The sequence below is a fragment of the Stigmatopora nigra genome, chromosome 13 (genome assembly GCF_051989575.1).
Source record: "Stigmatopora nigra isolate UIUO_SnigA chromosome 13, RoL_Snig_1.1, whole genome shotgun sequence".
NCBI lineage: Eukaryota > Metazoa > Chordata > Actinopteri > Syngnathiformes > Syngnathidae > Stigmatopora > Stigmatopora nigra.
The window spans coordinates 6,584,650-6,599,039 of record NC_135520.1 but is presented as its reverse complement, the minus strand read 5'-3'; the positions used below and the strand labels follow the sequence as shown (position 1 = coordinate 6,599,039).

Here is a 14,390-nt window from a genome sequence, read left to right as displayed (position 1 = left end):
ATACTGTATATTTCTGGTTGTACATGTTTAAAAAAAACAGAACCATACAACGTGACTAACTTTACAAATAATTAAAGTTATTTCATAAGAATAAAACCAAGTATGATTGGTATCAATAATCAAATACATTTTAAACAAAAAATAACTTGATAAATCACCTCCACAAATATGCCTTTTCAGAATTCAATTTTCCGGCTTAGTTAAAAATTTGCAGGAAATAATTTCTATCCTATTCAGGAATTACCAAAATATACACAAACTGCACCTATACTTATAATTCAATCTAAGCCCCTTGGCTCTCCCTTGTGTTATAAACTAGTCATTACAACAAGGGCTGTAGACCTCAGATGTATATGTATATATTACTTATTAGTTATATACTCTATTAATATTCACATGCAAGGGGATGAGTGGGGCATAATTGATTTTCTTTACCCACGACAATACAAGTAAAGCCAACATGATTGCATGGTTGAAAATATATATTCAAATAAGCTCTTTATTCGTTCTATATTCTTAAACACCACTAAAGACAGTGATTGGAACACAAACATGAATTTAAACAGTAAAAATATGCACACTTTTCAAAATCATTGCTTTGCTGAGGGGGATGTGAATAAAAAAAAAAAAAGAAAAAAAGCATGTGCCAGATTGACATTTTTCACTTGCTATGGAGGTTTTATTCTGTACAGAGAGACAATTTGTACAAAATTAATCTAGATATATAACACTACATGAAACAAAGTAACTCATATATACAATATTAAATGAATCATATAGTACAGGTCACATACAAAAGGACACTTTTAAGTTATGTTGTGGAAATAAAATGTTAAGATGAAAAGATCTGCAAAATGACAAGCCACCAAATAACTTTTTTTTAATAGTCTCTCTTTATCGAAAGGACTTGTTTGTAAGCACTAAAAGAACTCAAAAACCCATAAGATAGCATTTTTTTCCAGCAAGCATGGGTTTTTTTTGTAGGTTTTTCTTTTATAAAAACAAGAACTCAAGTTTGGTTGAATGGCATTCCTCTGGAGTAAAAGGTACATGTTTAACATGGTACTTTTGAATGTACAACTTTTTGCCTTCAAGCAAATACAGTATTAATACAGTTATCCGAGCCAAGTCACAATGTCAGTTCACTGTTCAGCATCTGTGTGACGCCGGGCCGGTTCTGTCAAACTACTTCACCTCCAGGAACGAGACAACTAGCACATCAAATATAACGGAATCGGAACACTCTTTGACGCGCGAGTCAAAACAACAGTACTGATTTTTGCTGACAGAAAAAAAAAAGATGGCAAAGCAAGCAAGCATTTTGGTATTTTTTTGGTATTTCTATTTCAATATTAAGTGCATCTATAACTAGTAAGGTTAATAGAGCTTAATTTGAATAATAAATTAGTTTTGAATAGGTCAAATATGTAGATTTTCTTTAAAACTCCTTTAGTCTAAGTTTGTTGGGGATTTGATGTCACATTCAGCAGTACCATTGTTTGAACTGAGTGGCCACAACGTGCAACTAGATTTCAAACATTTCCTGTGAACACAATGGAAGCGAGAGAGCGGCAAATGGCACGTGGAAAATAAAAATGGAAAGTGACAGATGTCCACAGGACAACGTCATCTTTCCTCGCTGTCTACCTGGACATTGCAAGGCGACGGACAGGCCTGAGTTTGGTCGTTAACTGTGCTACACTAAAAAGAAAAAACACCCTAATGACAAAAAAAAAAAAAAACAACAACAAGGCAAGTGCCCCTTGTTTAAATCGGACATTTAAAAACAAAAACACAGTCTTGGCACTGACAAGCTGTCTGTTAAAAGACACAAAAGGAAAATTGACGACAGTCTTTCCTTTGACCTTTCTTGCATGCCGTGCCATGGAGAACAAAAATCCATTAACACGTCCGTTCCTGCGGGTCCACATCATCATCATCATCACCACCAGAAAGAAACCAGCCCAGTGCCTTCAATGTTTTTTGACCAGGTTCTTCACTTAAAAAGCGAGTTGACGACGGAAGGGTTTGAAGGAAGAGGGTTGACGAGACGGAGCCAATGGCGGGCGGGAGCTCAAAAGAGACAAAAAACGATCACACGTGGACATCCTCCAAATAAAACCAAAAGAACCTGAGAAAGTAGAAATCTGAGGGAAGCGAATACAAGACTTCTGAACTGGTCACGGGCCCGGTTGGACTGATCTCGAAGATGCAGTGGGAATGGACGAGAACTAATGACATGGGGTTTAAAAAATAAAAATAAAAAAGAGAGAGAAAGAAATGTGTGGGCGAGGAATTTGGGGGCTGGAGATGGGTTTTCCATGGCAACGGAAGGGCAGTTGGGTGGCTGGATCTAGAGTCCGTCACGGGTGGTCAACATGTCTTCAGCTCTGCGGTGGGTCTCCAAGGCTTTTGTGGTGTAGATGTCCTGAGGCAACTCAGATTTGCGCCGCATCATGGGCCGATCCTTCCACTGGCCGTGCTGTAGCTGTCAAACCGAGAGAAAGCTGATTGAGGGAGGCGTCTTTTCCAGCTGAGCTACTTGGTTCAACTAGAAATGCAAGCTGCAAGTCCCTGCAAATCCATCACTGAAAATCTGTTAAGAGTCCTGACCAAACATCATACCAATTTAAAACCCCTCCCCACCAAATTTGGTAAAAATGTCAAGTGAGGAAAGCAAATGCCCCTTTTAACACTGCAAAGTGCAAACCTTTCAATGCCAAGGTGTGCAGTATTGGCAAAATTCAGTGGCTATTTATAGGGCATACTGTTTACTCACTGGCTGCTACAACCATTGAAGAGAATTTAAAGGAACAATACCTAAAGATTTGCAGATTTGTTAGAGGGCCAAAATAAATAAATGATTTTAAACAATCTTCTAATTGACCAACATCATCAATACAACAGTATGTGAAATAAATGAAACTATTTATTTTGTCAAATTACTTATAAAAAGAGTAAATTATAATTATGTATGCGGGATCTTTGAAAGGTCGCGTTTGGGGAATACATAATCAACATTTGTCCTTCAATAAAAGAACTGATTGTGAAATATAAAACTTCCACTTAAAAATAGATCTTCAGAAAATGCCATGCCTTTGAATTATATCAATTGTCATGGATGTGTTATGCCCCCCACCCAAAAAGTGCAATTGAAACGCAGCAAAAAGAGCCTGAACCAACCTCCAGATTCAATTCAAAATCAATATCGCTCATTTGACGACAAGCAAATCAAAAGGCTAAAGTAAATGTTCAAATTTACAAACTAACATTAGAGGCTACTATTATCTAAAGGGATGACAAAGCCTATAGTCCTATGACCAAAAATGAACTGTAATTTGTACAGAGCATATCTTCTAACACGGAGGGAAGATACGTCCAAAAAACATGGAAAGAGGAAAAGAATTTAGACAGAGAGAAAGCCAGGATTACCTGAGTTGCACCTTCCTCAACTGTCTTTTTTAACCTCTGAAAATCTTCTATCAAAGGAACATCCGTCTCCATTGCTACTGGACTATTGAAGTCAGAGGAATCAACAAGCACAGAGAACTAATTCCAAAAGAAAAAAAGAAGGGAGTGGGGAAAAACAAAATGGGTATAGGGGGCGAAGAAAAGACGTTGAAATGGCATGCGGAGAAGAACGGATCAAGAGGGTCTGCACATATTACAAGCTTCATTTGGAAAAGAAACCAAGACACCCCAACCTGGAAATGTGCCAATTCTTTAAATAAGCACATGCTAAACAATTGCTGACACAGCAGAGTATTCTATAGGAAAATCTATTTGCTGAAGGAGAATCAAGGAATTCAAATTGAAAGGTGACATGTTGTATTTTAGTAAGTACCCTTTTAAGGACTATACTCAAACTCAAAACCTTTACAAAGTTAACCTTCAACCTTTTGTCTAACCTGCCTTTAAAGAATTATTGTGGAAAAAAACTCAAGTTTTCATCCTTTTATTCATTCACGACTTGATTTTGAACGTGTTAACTAACACGTAAACCAGAAATTAACCCAATTGGTCAATTGGATGTTGCTCACCTGTGGATTGGATTTAGCAAGGTTCTCAATCTTGATCCAAGCTTCTTCACGCTCCTTTGACTTGGCCTTCTCCCTGTCAGGTTAAATTTAGAATTAAAAAAAAAAAATACCCTCCCAAAAAAAGGATAACCTTGGACACCTTACTTGTTTTTCTCAGCCCGGAACTGCTGAGTGCAGTCGTCAAAGAGTTTCTGATTCATTTCCATGAAAAGCTTCAGAGCATTGTAGATGAGGCCGTGGATGGTTCTGCAGTCAAACACGGGAAATCAATGACTTTATATAAAGGGTTTGGCAGGCCATCTGCTTATCAACCAAATAGCACTAAAATATATCAGTTCTAATGCTTTGTTTACCTATCTAAAGGATTAAATCTGTGTCATACACATGCATTAGGGTAAGCTGTTGAGCAGATAAAAAGTCCTTTGTGCATGTGTATACAGGAAGACTGATAAATTCTCCAGTGTATCACAGGTTAATGGATTAGATTAAAAAAAGGGCATGGTATGGCAATCTATGCATAATGCAGCCTTATACTTAAAAATGGACATTTTCGTGACTATTTTCTCTATGCTTAAGCATTTCAACTCCCCCCAAAAATGTGGGAAATGTACTGTATAAAAACTATTTTCTGTGCATGAGAAGTTTGATTAGAATATGCCAGCATCACTTAGAAAAGCTACAAGAGTTTATGCTTAATGGAAATTTGGCAATGTGATCAATATACAAGTTTTATTAGTCAGTGGCCGAAGTTAGCAAAGCTTTTTGGAAATTGGACATGCGATAGTTTGGTGTGAAGAAGTTTATCCAGTATAAGAGTAATGCTTTAAAATAATTTTGATAATGTAAACTATTAAGGATTATAGTTTTTGGTATGTTTGGCCTCTATGAGATAAGAAGTACACACACCAAAGGCATCTTCTTTGTATTTCTGCCCTCACATGCAAGAGATATGGCAAAAAAAAAAAGTCTTAAAGCTGACAGTAATAAAGGGGTCTATTTTACCCAATCAAATGCAATTGTTAACTGTGCCACATTCAGGAGAATGACTGAAAGTCTCGTAACGCCTGGCAGGGCTCAGCTAAACAAATCGGAAAGATTAGTATCGTCGCAGAGTGAAATTGTCACACTGGCGTTCACTGTGACATTTCTTCCCACCAATGTTAAGCAGGAGGACGGTAAATGCAGGCAAAGTGAAAGAATGCAGCACTCAAGTGTTAAAAGTGGTGGCTCTTACTTGTTCCAGTGGGTCTTGGAGTTTCGGTACAGAGCTGGAAACATAATTGGGAGAATTTTGGCCGCGTTGTCGCTGATCAGACTCATGATGTACTCGTTATTCCAGTAGTACAGCGCCCGTTCTGCCACCTAAAGAGAACACAAAGCATCTCAGCAGGGCACTAAAGTAATGAAGAGACTTACCAGGATGAGCTGGTGTACTTTACCTGGAAATGCGGGCTGGAGACGCATTTAGCGAGCTGCCGGAAGAGAGGTTCCTGCACTTTAACGAATTCAGATGGTTCGATGACGTCCAGAATCTCCTCTAACTCATTGAGGAACATCACTTCCTTGGGACTGTGAGTCTTTGGCCAGTACTTAAGGAGAGCCATTACCACCTATGAAGAAAGGGCAAAGTCAAAGAAGGAACAACATTAATAAAAATAAGCAATTTAAACTTGCTATGAAACAAAACCAAATCAACTTACTGGCTCAGTTAGAGTGCTGTCTTTTTCTAAAAACTGCACCACACAGTAGGCCAACTGCAAAAGAGAAAAGTTAGAGGATTTTAATATTTTAACGCCTGAAATGCTTTCTCTTCGTCCAAGCATGATGCACACATTTGTATAACTACTTAGTCCAATAAAATTGTTAAATAATAGACCACACACACACACACTTTACCTGTGGATGGTAGACACTGAGTGATTTCACTTTGTGTAGAGGTAATAAAACCTTCAACAGGAAAATCTTGTGCTCTTCTTTTAGAGGTAAGGCAAATCCATTGATAATGCTGTTAATGAACAAATCACTTGATGAATGCCTGTTTGTTATAGTTATAAAATTAAGTGTAACATTATTGTTTTGGATCCCCATATAGGATGCTGTTAAAAGTACTGGGGTGATCTGACCACTTAATAATTCAGACTGGCATGAGAGTAATATAGGTGAATGATCTGGATTGTGGAGTGTCATAATGAGAGGGTGACATAAATCCTTTGTAAAGATTTTTAATTAGCATTTGGAGGCAGCAGTATGGAAATGAAACCAACCTCCCAAGAATTTCCAGTAGTTCAGCAATACCATTGTGATGCTCCGTCTCATAGATAAACCTTAGAGAAAAAGATGATTTTTAAAGATATGAGAAGACATGACAATAAAGCATTACATCACACAGGGAATAAATATTTACTGTAATGTATGTCTGTTAGGGTCATGGTCATTTGCAAAGTACCAATTTTAAAAGAGGAAAAATGTCATTCATATGGGGAGTGACATTATTCAATTGAGGACTCCTTTAAAATGAACTGTAATGATTTTAAGTTCATTCATCAAAAACAAACTCTTAATCTACTGCTGAAGAATTAAAAAGGAGGAAAACTGAACTGACTGACCTATAGAAAATATTATTGATCTGTTTTCTGATGTAAGCTCTCAGGCCGAGGAACTTCCCGTAGATCCTGTGAAGGGTCGTTTTGAGGAAGTCTCGCTCTCTGGGATCTTCACTGTCAAATAGTTCTAGAAGCTTCAAGCACAGAGAGAAGACATTATGCATCAAGCCTTTATCAAGTACTTGTCAAGAGGACATTTCCTTGTCTTACCTGCATAACAAATTTCTGGTCAATATATTTCTTTGCTATGTTGGGCTGAAAGTCGGGTGATTCTAAAAACCTAAGAAAAAATTCATAGACGAGCTGCAATGAAAGCAGAGAGAAGAAGAATTTAGAGGATATACGTCACACATGTATGAGTTGCAGGCCTAGCCAAACTGAAAAAAACTGCCACTGATAGTTCATAAAATACAGTACATTACACACTCATTCTAACAAACGAAACGGGCAAAAAATCAATTTGGATACGCGCACTTTACATGGACAGTAATGATACGGCTTTTTAGTCTAATTCAACGTTTCAAGCTACTGTACATAATACATTTTCTTCCAGATAATTGTTACTCATTGTAGTGACCTGCACTAGCCGTGATTGCTAATCAATCAAAAAAATAATAATAATAATAACCTGGAGGTGTGGCCAAGCCGCTTCAAGTGTCGGTTCATCCTCCTCGGGATCGAATTCAGCTCCCGTGGGGTTGGATGAGGGAGGCAGAGTTCGAAACATGTTCACCGAAAACTAGAAGTAGACAGAAAAAGAGGTGAGCATACAATTTTGATTAGAATGGAGCAAGCTGTAATGAACTAATTACTAAATTGGGCATGTCAAGTGGCAGCTTGAACACAGGCGTTGCAAAATATAAATGGAAAAGCAAATGCTGGATGACATTGCATTGAAAAGTTGCATTAGTCAGTGAATTATTTCCCCGTGAGAAAGAGGAAAAGGTTTAAGTTTAAATTTAACATAGAGAAGGCTTTTAAAAATGTTCTTATGATTCCCTTGGGAAAAATGATTTGACGAGAATACACTGTTATGTGAGAGGAAAAATGGATGAATTGAACATTTTGTCATTCAAATATGGGATAAAAACTTTATATAAATCAGATGGATGCACATGCAAGTGCCATATGAATACACAGCTCTATATAAAAATACAAAACCTCTCTCGCGTATGTCATGATACCAAAGCTAGACAAGCCAAATATAGTTAGACCTTATTTTGGTTGCCAGCAGGGGAAAATATTGTGAACCATTACAGCTTTGATGTTGATGACAGATTTAGTTGAACTCTTAATAGAGAAAGACCATATTAATTAAATCAATTACATTTTCAGTCCTGTTCCACTGTAATATTGGTATTATTGTTACTTGTACACTAAACTGCCAAAACAACTATCTTCCTTAAGATTTAACTATAGGAAGCTCAAATGTGACACACCAAATCATGCTTTTGAACTACAGGCTTAGATTACATTTAATTTTGTTAATACTAAACTCAAAATAATGGCCCATGTTGAAACCACAAAGAAATATAACCCAAGATATAACCCATCTAAAAACAACTATACAGCATAATACACAGCTGATGGACAGCAAGACCCAATTAGCCCACTGACAATGCAAACATAACCAACCTGTATCTAGTTATCCAACAGTCCAAAGTAAATTTTATTTTTAGGCTCCTATAACTGTGAGTTGCAATAGTTTGTCTGACAATAATGCATGTGTGTGTGTGGTAATGTTCCCTCTTGCAGTGTCAACTGACTCCCCTGTGAGCTGCTGTATGTGACTGGGCAATCATGGGACATTGCAGGTGGCCAACTGAGACACGGGAAGACTTGTTCGACAGGACTGCAAGGTAGAGAAGCTTGTTGTGACAGCATTATGCTTCCACGTCAGGCTGGCAAAAAATGTATGGAAATAAAAATGGAAGCTAAAAAAAAAAAAGGTCATGCACATGACTGCCAATCTTCTGAAAGGGAGCATCATGTGCTAATGGCACGCTTTCTGTCTATCACATAAATGTCTAAAGTTCGGCTCCAGAGAAGCCTTAATAATGACAGCAAGAAACAGTTACTTATGCTCCAGATGTCAAGTACAGCGCCTCCTGTTAGGATGATGAAAAGGCAGCTAATAAACGTAGCTCATCATTATAATCGCTCAGTTAAAAGAAACATATATGCTTCTATGTGCAAGAGATCAAATTTACTTTAAGCAGAGCTGTCTACTACTCCGGAATTTCAAGAGTTTACCCAGAAATGCATTGCAAACTACAGGACTCTTCAACCTCCCTAAACTCCGGAAATCCTCCAAATTGTCACTTAAATTTTTTTGAAGCAACATTACTAGTTTAAATGAATGACAACTGGAATCATGACAAATACAAGCAATAAGCCTCAATTAGAAGACCCCACTTCTTCCATCATTTTGGGGTTGGCATGGTAGACCACTGTAATCATTTCCCATTCTAGCGGGTATATAAATTATTGTCTTAAAAACTAAAACCCAAACGGCCAGCCACTGTTCTCTGACCGAGTTTCACTCCAACTTTTTTTTTGGACACAAACAGATCCATCCCCACCCTGCCCAATCAGCAAGCAACTCCACTGACCATGTGAACCACCTCCGGGTAGATGGGCTCTGTGATGACATTCCTGTTGTGGGTGATGTATTCCACCATCTCGCTCAGAGCCGCCCTTTTCACCTCCTTCCATTTTAAATCGCTGAGCGGGTCGGAAAGGAAGTCGAAGAGGACGCAACATTGTCGCAGTTTCTGGATGAAGAGCTTCTCCTGTTCGGCGGGTGCCACGTCTGTGGGAATAGAAAAAAAGGAGAACATGGTTAACATGGCAGAGGCGTGGAGGAAATAAGCTACACCTGATAAAGTAGTTGGGCGATAATGTAGTTGGGCGTATAGGACAAGGAAAGTCATTTTGTAACGAGAGGGAGGGTGAACTCCAAGGCAGTCTTGGGTTGGCCCAACTGTCAAGAATGAATACTGAACACAGCTACGGAGTCCAAGGGAGATGTAAGATGGCAAATGAGTCATGACGACTCAAGTGTCAGAACAATTAGAAACCTACAAGGCGGATAACTACAACGCGAAGAGGCGGCATGTACATTAAGGAGAGGGATGTTAGGAAGAGAGATTTGGGAAGTGGGTGAACGGTCATGGCCCAGATACTTTGTCGCACACAAGAGTGGGGGGAAAAATGGTGGTCACTATTATTGTTGTATATATTTTTACAGCACTTCCCGTTTCACTTCATTTCCATGTGTAAACAAATAAGCAGAGGAAGTGATATGGGGCAGTCATTACTCAAGTCAAGAAGTCAGTCAGTGTCTGGGAACACTGTATGACATTGCAATCTAGTTATGCAGCCTTTAATCACAATTTAGTTGGCATAGGTAAAGACAAGATAGTGGTAGAGATATTTAGGTATACAAATATTCTCTACATATTCTCTACACAGGACAAATTTGTACTACTGGTAGTCAGGAGCATGACTATGCAATAGGAACAAATGTTTATTTCATCGTGGTTTTTGTTTATTAAATGCAAAAGGTTGTGTAACCTTATCTAGGTGAAGACTGGCATTTAACATGCTGAAAAAAAGTGTGCACATCTAAACTGACTTGCTTTGTGTCACTTGAAAAGATTGAAAACAATGTAGTGTCTCCGATGTCACAATACGAGCGTCACTCCTTTTTGAATGCAAAGCAGCACAAGGTGGATGTTGGCATTAGGTGTCACAAAATTCAAAAACTGCAAATTTTCGATGAGATTGTTCAGGGTCAAGTTGTGGATTTAAGTATGGTCACAAGGGAATTAAGTCGAGCCTATGTCTGGGTATATGAACAATAACAACCATGTGTCGGTGAAACGTTGTGACAAAGGCCAGCTACCAAATACTGTTTCATTCATGACAACAGCAGTCCGAGAAAAAAGGTATATCCGCGTCGCTGAAGCATATAATTGTGTAATAAAAACAAATTTTTGGGTTTAAAAGAAAAAAACTAGAGCAGTTTACTGAACAATGATATTATGGAGGCATAAACGTGATATTTTTATGAAAAGAGGCCAAGCTCATGAATTTTTATATCACAATGGCACAAATCTGCAGAAAAATGTACTTTTGTTGCACTCTAACTCAAATAAACACTTTTCCACATGTTCAATGAAAAAAAAATCTGAATATTTCTAAACAACTGCTTTATCTTTGCAAAACAATGATCAATAGTTTTAGTTTCTTTTCATTTAAGTCAAATAGTTTATACCCAGTCATAGATTTAGATACCTGAAAGCAATATAAAGCAGACAGATAAAACTGCACCCAGACATCAATAATGTAGATAACGCAGCTCTTTTTGCATAAGTATTGAGTACTTTATTATTGATATTCAAGTGATTTGCTGTATTGTTTGAAAATCAGTTAGATATTCAATATTTACATATTTGATGATAGGCATTAGCATATGTGCTCATTTTAAGCACAACATGTGCAGTTAGTTCTTTTCTACCATCTTTAGTCTAAAAGCAGTTAACTGGGAAAGACAATACACATTGGGAAGCCTCTATTTGGAAGAGTTCCTCATTATTTAGGTGATCTTTCTTCATTGCCAACATGAGTACAAACTCAGTCATTTTAAGTCAAAGCAAAATAAATAACTCCTATTTTAGGTCACCTGATCTTAAGTCCTAAATGCATGAATAGACATCTGATGTTGAAAGGTGATAATTTACGGCAAGCCAGCTCGTGCAGCCAGAATCAGTTCTGTTCTATGTCTCCTGTTACATAAGCCCTGTCTGAGTAAGTGTTAAACTTTTAGTGCCGTCCCAAAAATACTCGTCAACTTGTATAAGACAGAGGCTCTGCATTGTGATCGCGAAATTGACGGAAACCACAATGTGACTTCTATTAAATGTAAGCCACTAAACGCTGTGGGGTAGGGCATGTGTGAGGGCACAGAATAGCATCATTATGGCGAAAAGAGCATTATTAATATAACTTATCCATTCAAAATTAAAGATAGTAAATAATGAGTCCCACTGGAGCCACTTTTTTTTCTTGGCTCTGGGTTAAATAAGGAACATGAATTTGTATTATACTCAATGTGAAGAACCAACAGATACTATTTATGTTCTTATATAAGGGGGTGAAAGGTCAGAGGCTGGCAGGCATATGAGAGCATTCAACATGTGATTGCATCCAGGATTTGTGCGGCTTTGGAGTCAAAGTTTGCAAAACCAGGCCTATGTTGCAATGTGGAGACTTTAGTGAGCAGCACTATTAGAAATGGACACAAATGTGGCACAATTCAAAATGACACCATTATTATTCTCCAAAGTCACATTTTGCTACAGTGCTGTAATATCACAAAAAGTGTGTGCAGGTTGCATTTTCATTCATTGCTCTACTAAGCAAAAAAAGTCTGGTCTGTCAATGTAGGGTGAAGCAAATTTGATGACTGAATTAGAAAGTCAGTCAATTAACCCATTAAAAAATAGGCAGAACAGGTTTGTATGCAGTATAATACGCAAAGTGGGTTGTGCTTGTAGTAAACTAATAATAACCCAAACATATGTAGGACTGGTTATATTGTTTGCACAGATCTATTTCTTGACAGCCTAATTATTTGGGTTTGTTCGCCCTTTTTGAAGAGCCTCTTCAAACATTTTTACCGAAAAGATTTTTGACTGCCGATTCTAAATGTATGTTTTTTTTTTTTATTTAAATCTGGGTTTTGACAGAGGCATCAATAGTATTTATTTTCATAAAACTAATAGTGAAGTGTTTTACCGGCATTCCGCTCAAATTGCAAACAACAAAGCCGCCAAACTCTGAGCACACATTTGCTCACGTTCACAGGTGGTCAGTTTTGTGGCTGATGAAGTGTCAATGAAAACGCAAAGGCAGGCCCCGAAGAACCATCTGTTCATTTGACTCAAAACACCACTAAAAGTGAGCTGAATAACATAGTACTAAAAAGCAAACCCTGTTTGTAAATAGCTAACATTTTTACACTAAATGTAGAAAACCCTGCTTGTGTGCAAGGGTCATCATGATAGAGACAGACAGAAAAGGCACTGATTTGTGTGACTCAATAGAATGTAATCAATAATTGCCTTGGGTTGCAGCTAACGTCAGGCAGGCTGTAGAGTACACTGGTGTCTTTCAAAACTACCAAGTCCTTTATACAACATGGGAGAGGCAAGACTGTTATTGCTTCACCCAAAGAACAAGATATTTTACACCTGGGTGAGGGACTACCAGAAATAATAAGGGTTTATGATTAGTTTTTTCTATTAAAAAAAACATCTTCATAAGTAACTCACATTATTTTTCACTTTTCTTTCTAGATGACAAAACAAGAGTATTAGACATCTCAGTTTTTGCAACATATAATATTGTCTTATCCATGTTTGGTAGTATTTTGGTCCATTGGACTCTAGAAAATAATTGCAATGTCTCAAATTTGACAATGCACGCAATTTCAATCAATTCCAGTGATTTACGCGGAATCACATCAAGTTTACCTGAAATTAGAGCAATACCCTGTGCAAATTTAACACGGCACTGTCACTTTGACTTCCTTGTTTTTGATGTGGCAGCAGGGATGTGTGATTTCAGAATCTCATCTCCATCACCTGCCATTGACAGCAATAGGAGTCCAATCCAATGATTGCTGCCAAAGATCCTAATCAAAACGGTCAATAACAGCATATGAATCATCCACTTACATTTTGAATGAACACAAATGATTGCGCCACACTCACCAGTCACAACAAATACAATAACGTTTATTACATTTTTTTCACTTGAGTAATACTAAAACTGATGCAACCATAAGAGATCCCCATTAAGCAAAATATCTAGAAATCAGATTCAACTCACTTTTAAAATGAATGAAATATTTCAACCCATGTACTTCTCTGCCAAATATTTCATCAGATCTTTAATCAATCCCCAATGAGCTAAATACAATTTTATTAAAAACTTTTTGAATCTAGTGTAAAAAAAAATATATTTGCAATCAGGTGCCCTTGAATTCATTTGAGGGGGATAAGAAAAAAGATAAATGACACATTATTAAACACCAGAATAACAGATCTCCCATGTAAAGACTTCATTCTAACTAAGATTTCATAACCCATAAACAGACCATTATACAATATTTTAGGAACCAATAATTCAACTAGAGACCTTCTTAGATCCCTGACGACACTTCCGTAGCGTCACAGCTAACGGGGGGATGGGCAAAACGAATGAAGCTAGTTGGCTAACGAGTAAAAAAAATGAAGCTTTTAACGAATCCGCGTCATCTAAAAACACTAACGACAGAGCATTATCAGCCCCAAGCTTCATTCGTCCGGCAGCATTTGACGCAGTTAAACCTGATTGCAAAATAAGCGAATCGCAGCGGAGGGGAATCGGAGCACAGCAACACGCACACACACACACATACACAGCGTTCCCCACTCAATTCTCCGCGATAATAAGGAGAAATCGTTTACCCGTACATACCTCTGAAGTGCATAAGGGCCACCGGCTGAAAAGGCCCGTTGGAATTAGGCGCATCCACGACCATTCTGCCTGCAGATCTATCGCATGTCAACATGTAAACCTCAACCAGGAAGGCGATCCACTCAAGGCGACAGGCCAGCCTCCATTTTAGCACAAAGCAGATCAGAAAATGAAGCTCTCTGCCGCTGGAGGGAACTGGCTACTTTGTGACGTGACGCGC

The 14,390-nt window shown here is 37.9% G+C and overlaps 1 protein-coding gene across 2 annotated transcripts; it reads right to left on the bottom strand.

The window, feature by feature from the left end:
- Nucleotides 1–464: 464 nt before the first annotated feature.
- ppp2r5ca (protein phosphatase 2, regulatory subunit B', gamma a) lies at nt 465–14,390 on the bottom strand. 2 transcript variants are annotated; one of them, XM_077731236.1, is made up of 14 exons: nt 14,171–14,390; nt 9,256–9,455; nt 7,272–7,382; nt 6,854–6,946; nt 6,647–6,777; nt 6,305–6,364; nt 5,937–6,045; nt 5,741–5,794; nt 5,480–5,650; nt 5,275–5,402; nt 4,185–4,286; nt 4,041–4,113; nt 3,433–3,549; nt 465–2,488 (listed from the first exon to the last, which is right to left on the bottom strand). In XM_077731236.1, the coding sequence occupies exons 1-14, from the start codon at nt 14,262–14,264 to the stop codon at nt 2,354–2,356; spliced, it is 1,578 nt and encodes a 525-aa protein (XP_077587362.1). In that variant the 5' UTR covers nt 14,265–14,390; the 3' UTR covers nt 465–2,353. The 2 variants fall into 2 exon arrangements, with proteins under 2 accessions (XP_077587362.1, XP_077587363.1); XM_077731237.1 differs by lacking the exon at nt 3,433–3,549 and having other exon boundaries at nt 14,171–14,389.

Coding starts and splice junctions, on each gene's coding strand:
- ppp2r5ca (XM_077731236.1), bottom strand. CDS start 14,264: ATGTTGACATGCGATAGATCTGCAGGCAGAATGGTCGTGGATGCGCCT. Junction 5,403..5,479: donor TCTCCAGCCCGCATTTCCAG/GTAAAGTACACC, acceptor TGTTCTCTTTAG/GTGGCAGAACGGGCGCTGTA. Junction 2,489..3,432: donor TTGAGGAAGGTGCAACTCAG/GTAATCCTGGCT, acceptor TCGGTTTGACAG/CTACAGCACGGCCAGTGGAA.